Source organism: Saccostrea echinata, unplaced genomic scaffold (assembly GCF_033153115.1).
Source record: "Saccostrea echinata isolate AGI-Se365-2 ecotype Australia unplaced genomic scaffold, CSIRO_AGI_Sech_v1 ptg000002l, whole genome shotgun sequence".
NCBI classification, from domain to species: Eukaryota; Metazoa; Mollusca; class Bivalvia; order Ostreida; family Ostreidae; genus Saccostrea; species Saccostrea echinata.
This window is the reverse complement of record NW_026889751.1, coordinates 22,420,560-22,432,087: the sequence shown is the minus strand read 5'-3', so window position 1 is coordinate 22,432,087 and position 11,528 is coordinate 22,420,560. Positions and strand designations below refer to the sequence as shown.

General features: G+C 33.6%; 1 protein-coding gene across 1 annotated transcript; it reads left to right on the top strand.

Annotated features, from left to right (window-relative positions):
• Positions 1–349: 349 nt before the first annotated feature.
• LOC133174905 (CCA tRNA nucleotidyltransferase 1, mitochondrial-like) lies at positions 350–6,218 on the top strand. The gene is made up of 8 exons (XM_061310002.1): positions 350–499; positions 1,864–2,211; positions 2,325–2,454; positions 2,628–2,754; positions 3,313–3,398; positions 3,658–3,765; positions 4,225–4,337; positions 5,055–6,218. The coding sequence occupies exons 1-8, from the start codon at positions 437–439 to the stop codon at positions 5,499–5,501; spliced, it is 1,422 nt and encodes a 473-aa protein (XP_061165986.1). The 5' UTR covers positions 350–436; the 3' UTR covers positions 5,502–6,218.
• Positions 6,219–11,528: the final 5,310 nt, after the last annotated feature.

Sequence of the window (11,528 nt, the reverse complement as noted above, 5' to 3'; positions counted from 1 at the left end):
TAAAAATTACCTTATGTTGATTAACTGTGCATAAGATGAACATGAAAATAACACAATAAAAAACTACGAAAATGACAAATCGGTTTGAAATGTTATGGAGACGAAATCTTTTTTTTTTTTTTAAGTATTCAATTTTCTTTTATTTTTTTCATATTTCTAATTTAGTCACTGATTTCAGCATGTATTTTGATATTAAGAAATAGAGAATATGAATATATGGTGAATAAAAAGATATGAAGAGACAGTGGTTAAAATTCTTAAATTAATATTTGGGAGTGAAAAGACTGTGGAAGAAATTCACGACTCCCCAAGCTGTATCCTTTCTGCGTTTGAAACCACGAACTATGGAAAATAAATTTGAAAACACAAATCAACATTGACGTTAAATTAATTTCACATTGTTGCAGAAGGTTATTTTGCATTGTTATGCGTTTCGATGTTATTTATAACCACTTTATTGTCACGAAGGTTTGCCACACGAATTGCAACCCCAATACTGGTAAGTATTTTTCAATATTCTTATAAATATATTCACTGACAAGGATGTTGCCAGATGTTGGTCGCTCTAGAAAACGTGAAGTACTGATATTGCATCATTAGGTTTCATTAAGTTAATATGTTGACGGTGCGACCGTTAGGGCGAGCGCAGATACCTACATGTATATTCAGTTTTAATTTAGATCGGGCTCTCCAAACCGCATGCACGTGACATTTAGTACGTCTAGACTCTGACGTCACATGACGTCGCTTGTAAGTTGCATTAGCAAAACCAGGGCCAAAACGAAGTCTGAACAGTGCTTATTTTAATAAAGAAGGTTTCATCTACTATTTATCTGCTATATCCATCAAATCAAGATGAGTTTCATTTTTCTTGAAACTTCTTGTTAACGCGAGAACGTTGTTTCCGGCGAGATGCAATTCGCAAAGCATTATGGGACCACAGGTAACTGCGAAAAAAAAATCATTTGGATCATTGTGCAAAGTCCGAATTTTCTCTTCGCCCGGGCATTACTTTAAGAGCTCGCAGTGACAAGCGGCACTCGCTATTACTTTATTCGATGAAAAAAATCAACCTATTCAATTTGATCAATCTGGAAGTGCAACATTATAACATTTTTTTTTTCAAAGCTAGAATGTATTATTATTTATTCTGTTCACAAATTTGATGATCATGACCAGTAATAATTTTGGAGAGTATATGATTGAAATAAATCTTCTGTCAACAAATATAACTTCAGTAGAATAGCCCAAGATGTTTCAATTCATACACTGAAGAATACTAGCTCATCTTTCTTGGGATTTTGTTGTTTCATAGTAGAACAATTACAATAACATTATTTGTTCAAAGTTCCAAAGAAGATTTTGCTGTGTTATATATAATATTGTGGCAGTCAGATGGGTTCAGTCACCTGTGGCCAGATGGTTAAGTTGGTAGAGGTCCTGACAAGAGATTCAGGGGGAGTGGGTTCAAATCTTCATCTGGTCCATCACATTTTTCTCTCCTGGTACAATATTATGTTGCTATGTGTTTGAAGAGTTTTATAAATTTCCCATTTTGAATCATCCAAATTTTCATCAACTTTTTACAATGCATATATTCAAAGACAAATTTGCTATTTTTAATTATATAGTTTTCAGTTCTTACTGAGCAAGTGGATAGTTGGTGGACATAACAAGAGTGGATCTAACAGTCTCAGACAGAAGAGATCACTTTTTTGATAGAAATGATTCATTTAATAAATTAACAAAGCAGAAAGAAAATACTCTATCTTTAATGTGTTTTTTATTATTATAATTTGTTTTATTTCAAGCTCAACATAGAAGATTGTAATTCATAACTAACAAAAAAAAAATCTATTACAGTTTGAACACCACCAATGCTTCATATCTAGAAAGTCTTTTATATCCCATTTACAAAGACACTGGAGAGGAGAATTAAAGATAATGAAACTCCAAAGTCCAGTTTTAGACAACCTAGTGACACCAGAAATGAAAAAGCTGAGTGATTTGTTTGAGAAATATAATTTTGAGTTGCGAATAGCAGGAGGGGCAGTTCGAGATGTCCTGTTGGACAAAGTACCTCATGACATTGACTTTGCCACAACTGCCACCCCAACACAGATGAAAGAAATATTTACAAAAGAGGGCATCCGAATGGTTAACATGAATGGAGAAAAACATGGCACTATTACGGCAAGGATAGATGATAAGGTAATCTCCCTTATTTGACTTTTGCATGTGTTTTATAGTAGTATTAATAAGTGGTATGATTATCCTCTGCATTGGCATTTTCAGTCTGAATTTTTTCTGCAATATTTTAAAAGGAGAATTTCGAAGTGACGACATTGAGAATTGATGTAGTGACAGATGGCCGGAGGGCAGAGGTTGCTTTCACCACAGACTGGCAGATTGATGCAAACAGAAGAGATCTCACAATTAATGCCATGTTCTTAGGTAATTATTTTTCACCCACAACCATAACATTTAAGAATTTGATTGGACTCCATCATGTTCCTCTTATAGGTTTCATTTTCTTTCAAAGCAAAGAAATGTACAAAGTTTATATATTCTAATCATATGTTTTATATATTCTGATTCACAAATGTTAAAAAAAAAACTTTTGGTAGATTTTCAGTGGAATTTGTATGACTACTTCAATGGGAGAGAGGATCTGGCGAATCGGAGGATCCGGTTTGTGGGCGATGCTACAGAGAGGATCCAGGAGGATTACCTGAGAATTATGAGATACTTCAGGTAAGATAGATAGGTACAAATTGACAGTCAACAGTCCTGCCTACTCCTGATTAACCCTTAATTTTCATGATTTTTGACCCCCTAAATACACTATTTGATCTAAATGCCAAATCTCCAATTTTCTGTATTTTCTCCATTTTTGGTTTTTAAAGTTATTTCTCAGTAAGATGGAGCAGCACAAATGCTTAAATGATGAAAAATCATTATACAATTTTGCAAGCACAATACATGGTAAAAATGATGCTCAAACCACACTGAGATTGGCAAACAGGGTAGTTATTGAAATATTTTTTAACTTCTACATGTACTTTGTGTAATTGTCCATAGTGTCAAGTATCATATCCTCACTGAGCACAAGGAATAATTTGTTTTATGTGAATTCACTTTAGTTAACTAATTGAAAGTAGAAAACTTTCTGCATAAAAGTCAAATCTTACTGACAAATTGGCAGAAACTACTGAAAAATTTGTTTGGGGTAGGCAGGTCTGCAGTCAATCAACAACACAAGCATATGGAGTGATTAGTGAGTACTTTTAAATGCAGTGTTCTCACATCTAGATTTTTTGGAAGAATAGCTGATTCAAACAGTGTACATGAAGAGGCAACATTGGAGGCCATTAAACAGAATGTACATGGATTAAAATGTAAGTTTAGTAGAAATTAATATTCACAATTATCTTAATTTATTGATGCTCTTTTTAACAGCAGTTTACGATTATCATAGCAATTTAAAATTTATTTACATAAGATACAAATAAAAAGAAAATAAAGATACCTTATCATCTTAAATATTAATTATAAATATGAAGTAATTTCTTGCAAATTTACTCATCAACACTGAGATTATTTTGCTGTTAATTTCAAAAGCACTGCAAGATTCAGATAACTGATTTTAATTCATAGCTATTTCTGGTGAGCGCCTTTGGATGGAGTTCTCTAAGATCCTGATGGGGAATTTTGCTGCCAGTCTAATGAAGATAATGGTATCCTGTGGTGTTCATACTTACTTAGGTACATGTACTAACAGTTTTTCATATCATTCTCCGATTCCTGTAGATACATGTATATGTATATAGCCTGCACAGTCTAGGAATTGAGATTTTTGATTCCTTGTTATTTGAAAGTTTACATTTATTTTCTGAGGTGTAAATCATCATTTCAGTATCATTCTCTCATTAGTACCCCAGCAAACTTTATGGTGCAACATTGTCTTTTTCTTATTTCAATAAGAACATTATTTAAACTGGAAGTATTTTTTCCTTTGCATTAAATGTTTATTTAAGAAATAGAGTAAATGTACATGTTTTCCTGGATGTTGAATTTCAAACAAGTCTGGAAGCCAAGGATGTTATTTTACATCGTCCATGTTAACTAGAACTTTATTTCTATCCTACTAACAGCTGTATAATACAGAATCTATAGAGATATGAATTTAAAATAATTTGAAGTTCACCTGTATTCTTGTAAAAGGTTTACCAGAGAATTGTAACCTGGAGGAGTTTGAGAGAGTGTGTGGGGTAACAGAAGAGACAGGATGCCATGTGATGACCAGACTCATGGCTCTACTGTCCACGGATGATGAGGTAAACTCATCACAATCATAAACTCAGTCCTCACAATCATACACTTAGTCACTGCCTGGTAAAGACCAGACTCATGGCCTTACAGTCCACGGACGATGAGGTAAGCTGTATCAGTCCTCACAATCATACACTAAGTCACTGCCACGTAATGACCAGACGTAATGACCAGACTTGTGGCTTTACTGTCCACTGACGACGAGGTAAACTCATCACAATCATAAACTCATCACAATCACACACTAAGTCACTGCCTCGTAATGACCAGACTCATGGCTATACTGTCCACAGACGACAAGGTAAACTCCTCACAATCATAAACTCAGTCCTCACAATCATACACTTAGTCACAAACTTAGTCACAAACTATAGTAGCCATCTTAATACAATGAATAGCAGTTAATTAAACTAAAATTTTAGTACTACAATAAAACTTTTATCTGTTTCAATTGCATAATCTTTTAATAAATTAGATATTGTACTCGATTGAATTTGAATATGTTTTTACTAATATTTCAAAAAACACTTATGGATCTCTCTCTTTATTTTCCTCATTCTCTTTGTCTTAATTTAAAAAAAAAATTAAATTAAATCTGAAATTATTAACAATTTAAATATTGCTTTTTTGATGTTTTCTCAGTTTGTTTGACTTGTATTAAAATTAAAAAGACACTTGAGTTTAATTCATGGTATTATGATTTGGATAATTTATTCTTGTAGCTATATGATTTGGACAAAAGAATTAAGTTTTCCAACGAGGAGTTTGCTTCTGGGATTTTCATTATTCACAACAGAGACACACCAATGGGGGAAGATAAAATGAAATTCTGTCAATATCTGTTAGTTGATTCTACAGGGAAACAAAAAATTACATTTGAACATATTTGTGAACTTTTGAAATATAAAAATGAGGAAGATTTGTTAGAAGAATTCCGCCAATGGACCCCACCATTTTTACCTGTGAGTGGAAATGACTTGGTGTCGTTAAACATTCCCAAGGGACCTCTATTTAAACGAACATTAGATGAAGTGAGACAGGTCTGGAAGTTAAGTGACTTTAGTCTTACTAGAGATGAACTTCTGGAGAGAGTTCCTCAGATTCTTGAGAATGTGAAGGCAACTCCAAGAAAACAGAGTCCAAAACCAAAACGGAAAAGAAAAGAGTAACAAGATTGTGTAGTAAAAAATTCTCCAAGAGTTGTCTTTCTTCCAACTTTAAACCGAATATGTTGAAGTGGTGCAGATATACATGAATTTCAATTTACAAATTTGTTTTCGATTGAATAGCCAGAAAGAAAAATTGCTTGTAATTCAAATTAATGTAAAGAGTGCACAATTTTTTATTGTCATTACATGATATGATATTATTCCAATGAAATACAAGGGCAAAACTTTTCATGTGACAGCAAACTTGATTTTCTTTGATGTGAATAGTACTGGTATTTCTCACATAAATGATTAAATTTTCTCTTCTGAAAACTGTAGGAAAAGTTATATAGACAAATGATGTACCATTTAAACAATATTTTGCATAAAAATGAAAAAGGGTCAATGACTGGTATTTTTCTCATTAATTATCATACATGTAAATTAAAATCTATGTACCATGCACTATTGCAATTCTCTGGTATATGTACAAGTAATTGGCAAATTAGAACTTCCTTTCTTGAAAACTGTAGAATGACTTATCTGGATAAATTATGTACCAGATAAACAATATTTTGCATTAAAATGATTAAATTCAACAACTGGTATTTTTCTTATTTTTTTTTAGCTCACCTGAGCCGAAGGCTCAAGTGAGCTTTTCTGATCACATTTTGTCCGTCGTCCGTCCGTCCGTCCGTCTGTCCGTCTGTCCGTCTGTCTGTCTGTCTGTCCGTCCGTCCGTAAACTTTTCACATTTTTGACTTCTTCTCAAGAACCACTGGGCCAATTTTGACCAAACTTGGTACAAAGCATCCTTGGGTGAAGGGGAGTTTAAATTGTTAAAATGAAGGGCCAAGTCCCCTTCAAAGGGGAGATAATTAAGAAAATACAAAAATTGGGTGGGATCATTAAAAAATCTTCTTCTCAAGAACCACTGGGCAAGGAAAGCTGAAACTTATCTGGAAGCATCCTAAGGTAGTGTAAATTCTAAATTGTTCAAATCATGACCCCCCGGGATAGGGCGGGGCCACAATAGGGAATCCAAGTTTTACATTGAAATATATAGGAAAAATCTTTAAAAATCTTCTTCTCAAGAACCACTAGGCCAGAAAAGCTGAAACTTATGTGGAAGCATTCTGGGGTAGTGTAAATTCTAAATTGTTCAAATCATGACCCCCGGGGGTAGGGCGGGGCCACAATAGGGAATCCAAGTTTTACATTGAAATATATAGGAAAAATCTTTAAAAATCTTCTTCTCAAGAACCACTGGGCCAGATAAGCTGAAACTTATGTGGAAGCATGCTGGGGTAGTGTAGATTCTAAATTGTTAAAATCATGACCCCCGGTGGTAGGGCGGGGCCACAATAGGGAATCCAAGTTTTACATTGAAATATATAGGAAAAATCTTTAAAAATCTTCTTCTCAAGAACCACTAGGCCAGAAAAGCTGAAACTGGGGTAGTGTAGATTCTAAATTGTTTAAATCATGACCCCCCGGGATAAGGCGGGGCCACAATAGGGAATCCAAGTTTTACATTGAAATATATAGGAAAAATCTTGAAAAATCTTCTTCTCAAGAACCACTGGGCCAGAAAAGCTGAAACGTATCTGAAAGCATGCTAGGGTAGTGTAGATTCTAAATTATTCAAATCATGACCCCTGGGGATAGGGCGGGGTCATAATAAATACTACCGGGGGGGGGGGGAGAAATCAGGTGAAAAACAGCAAGGCCAAAGTTACTCAGGTGAGCGCTGTGGCCCATGGGCCTCTTGTTCAAAAATCATAATCCAAGAATTATGCACATCTGTGATGTATGCACAATTGATCTGCCAAATAAAAACTTACTATCTTGAAAACTCTGGACGATAGATGTACCCTATAAGCAATATTTTGAATAAAATTGATTAGATTTAAACTGGTGTTTTTCTTATTAATTATCAGAAATCAAACTCCAAGTTCCATGCACGTCTGTGATATATGTACAGTTGATGCTTACAAAATAAAAACTTCCTATCTTGAAAATATCCGGACAAATGACATACCCTTTCGGCAGCCCTCCCCCAACCCTTCCCAGCCATTTCAATAACCTTATTTTTTAGACGGAAACCCGGTTAAAAATCCCTATTTACTTTGTTTCCAATTGAAAACAAAAAACATTTGCAAGTTTTGAGAACTCACAGATGAAAGGAAATAAAGACTATCAGTGATATGATTTTTTTGCTCAAAATTTTTCTGTTTAATTTAGATAAAGATTTTTTTTTTATCAGTTTTTAGAAAAATCCAAATGAAATTAGCAATTTTTATTTTCAGTTAAGCTCAAGCGCAAGCTATGTCCACTTACGGAGCTTTTATTGCTAAACCTGTAGAGATACAGTCTCTTAAGAGACTTTAAGCTTTATTAATGTTCCCCAGTTTTCCGGCTCTGTTCTCATTGAAAAAAAAATAATGGTCGAGAAGGTAACCGCTAAGGAATAGCTACAGTTTTGCATCTAATAGTTCATGGTCTTGGAATTAACTCCTTTTTCGGCAAATTGTAATTATAGAAAAGATATTTTTCGTTAACTATCAAATTTCCTATGCATGATACAAGTAACTCCGCATTACAAAAAAAAAAAAAAAAAAAAAAATAGATGCAGGCGCCAATGGATTCTGAAATGATGACATAATGTCACACTAATAAAATACATTCTAGAAAATCGATTGAGTTAACTTTCCGATATCATAACAAATAGCAACAAAAATATAAGTGTTTAAGAAAGAATTAAATGGTCTTTTTATGTCAATATATATATGTGTGTGGTCAGTAAGACAAGTGAGCTAATCCGGGTTTCGAAATTTGTATCGGTATCACAGGAATCATGGACAACTACAATGTAGTAATCCCCGTTTTGTTGTGCGTTCGTCAAGTGAGCTAAGTTTGTATCCGTATATAGTATATCATTGAGGGAGTTCGCAAGATTCCAGTTCCCCTCGACCTGGTCTACCTCTCTTGGCTTCGCCTCGGGAAATAGTCCTGGCCTCTCCTTGAAAAACTGGAATCTTGCTAACTCTCAATGATATACTTTAAAACTATATATTGAAATCAAAGAAATTAAAAATGAATCAATGAATAAATAAGTAGTGAACATACCTGTAAACCGTCTTGTAAAATTGAATTTTTGAAATGTTTAAAACATTTTATATGAATTGAATTCAGAATGAAATACGTAATTAATTTTTCTTCTCTACAGAAATAGGAGCATTTGTTGGTGTACTATACCACCATGATGAAGATGTCAAATATTGACAAGTGATAACAATTAAATGACTATCAAACAGACACGTCCCTATAACAATAAACCCTAAATAGTTACATGATGGATAAATTACCCTTTAATAACCTCCATTTGAATATTAAAATTCGCGCAGTGCGCCTGAGTAGTATATCATGTGACAATAAAAAAAGATCACGGATTGGGTCATCCGAACTACGATGCTACCCGGGTGGCGTTATCAGGGGTCGTTAATGTCTTTAATGCTATTTATCAGTTTATAATGGTCGCTAAATCCGTATCTTTGATTTACATTTCACACCACCCTTTCTAGGAATGTGCTGGTGACTTAATAACGGTCCATACGGCACTCGCGAATTGACAATTAAATATTTACCCGCATGATCGCGTCTAACGCTGTCAGAAGGACTAGATACTGCACGTGCACACAGGTAGATGCACGTGGACAGAATCAGGCCGGTCATTACGACAGGGTCGTTAATAAATGATTTGAAATTATTTGTCTCAATTTTATGGCACTTTGTGTTTAATAAAGCAGGAATTTTATTGTTCGTGTTGTTAATCATTACAATCAGGTCTTTAATTAACGATTAAAAGCTGCATTTTGCTGTACGCTCAAGTCAGATGCTCCATTTTATTTAATAACTTTTCAAATATTTGTCTTTAAGCGAGTGTATTTTCAGAGTTTAATACGTGTAATAGAAATTTCCGTACGTTGTAAGATTGAAATGTCTAGCATATATATTATGTCCAAATGAAAGAAGATGTAGATTTTGTGTTTTTCTTGTAGACGACATTCTGTGAAAATGACTACCTGGTATGTCGATTTGTCATTTATTCTGTTGATTTTGTATGTTTTATTTTCTCAAACCTCAAGAGAACAAAGGAGAAATGTACACGATCAACTAAGATTAGATTAATTAAGGACAGATGATGCAAACAAACTTTTATCAGAAATTAACAACTTCTGTCATATTTGTATAAGTAAAATGAATAAATTTCACCTCATAGTTTTTAATTTTTCATGCAAATTTCACAATTATGGGATTTAAAGTTACAAAAAGTTGTATAGATTAATAAGGATGATTGCAGAAAGATACAATTTCGAACATCATAGAAAATTAACAATTTCTTAATATTTTAGAAATTTATCATTTGCATCATTTACAACCAAAATAGATCCAAAAATATAATTATACAGATCTAGACTTGTATCATCTGTCCTTTTAAGTCAACAACGAAAATAAATGTATCTGATGAACTTAGTTCAGCTCACACTTTATTTCAATAACATTAACATGTCGTTAACTAAGACTGATACAGTACCATATGATGAACAGAGAGCAGTTGATTTCATTTCGATAAGGAAATAAGGTGAGCTGAGAGAAGTTTATATCAATAAAAAGGCAATATCGTGTGTTCAGTTTAGTTCCCTTTACAGGCCCGTAGCAACGGTCTCAAAAGGGGGGGGGGGGGTTGGCTTCCCAAAAAAATTGACAAGCCAAAAAAAAATAAACTTACAAAAAAAGAGGGGGATGGAGACTTCCCAAAATACAAGCAAATCCCCCCCCCCCCAAAAAAAAGAAAGAAAAAAGAAAAGGAAAAACCCAATTAACCGTCCAAATTCTGAAATTAACCAGTGCTTGACCTTAGTGCAACAAAAAGTGGGGGGGGGGGGGCAACCAGCATTTATAGGAAAATTTACTATTGCAAAGTACTATAATCACAAAAAGTGGGGGCACCCCCCCCCCCCCCCCGCGCATTCTACGAACCTGCTTTAATATGTATCTTAACAAAAAAGTAATATGTCATGCATTGAGAGTAAAGTTACGTATGAGAGCAGTTCACTTAATGTTAATAAAAAGATAACGGAGCTAAGAACAGTTTCATCGTAAGTCATTACCAATTTACCATATGATGAGCTGAGAGTAGTTAATCCAACGTATATAAAATTAACAAAGTACCGTATGATGAGCTGAGAGTTGTTAATCCAACGTATATAAAATTAACAAAGTACAGTACGATGGGCTGAGAGTTGTTAATCCAACGTATATAAAATTAACAAAGTACCGTATGATCCAACGTATATAAAATTAACAAAGTACAGTATAATGAGCTGAAAGTAGTTAATCCAACGTATATAAAATTAACAAAGTACCGTATGATCCAACGTATATAGAATTAACAAAGTACAGTATGATGAGCTGAGAGTAGTTAATCCAACGTATATAAAATTAACAAAGTACCGTATAATCCAACGTATATAAAATTAACAAAGTACAGTATGATGAGCTGAAAGTAATTAATCTTACGTCAATAAAATTAATATGCAAAGTACCGTCTGATGAGTTAAAAGTATTTCATCTTACGATTAACAAAGTAAAGTACAGTATGATGAGTTAAGAGTAGTTTATCTTACGTCAATAAAATTAACAAAGTACCGTATGATGAGTTAAAAGTAGTTCATCTTACGTCAATAGAATTAACAAAGTACAGTATGATGAGTTAAGAGTAGTTCATCTTACGTAAATAAAATTAACAAAGTACTTTATGATGAGTTAGGAGTCGTTTACCTTAAGGCAATAAAATTAACAAAGTACTGTATGATGAGCTGATAGTAATTTATCTTACGTCAATAAAAATATCAGAGAACCAAATGATTGGTTGGGCGTAGTTCATCTTATGTCAATAAAAATGCCAGAGTACTATATGATGAATTGATAATAGTTCAATCTACTCAATAAAATTTATAAAGTACCATATGATGAGCAGAGGGT

What these genes read in the sequence shown, in the direction of transcription:
- LOC133174905 (XM_061310002.1), top strand. Translation starts at nt 437, where the DNA reads ATGTTATTTATAACCACTTTATTGTCACGAAGGTTTGCCACACGAATT. An exon ending in GAATTGCAACCCCAATACTG is followed by an intron (nt 500 to 1,863) that starts GTAAGTATTTTT and finishes AATCTATTACAG; the next exon opens with TTTGAACACCACCAATGCTT. An exon ending in TACTGTCCACGGATGATGAG is followed by an intron (nt 4,338 to 5,054) that starts GTAAACTCATCA and finishes TTATTCTTGTAG; the next exon opens with CTATATGATTTGGACAAAAG.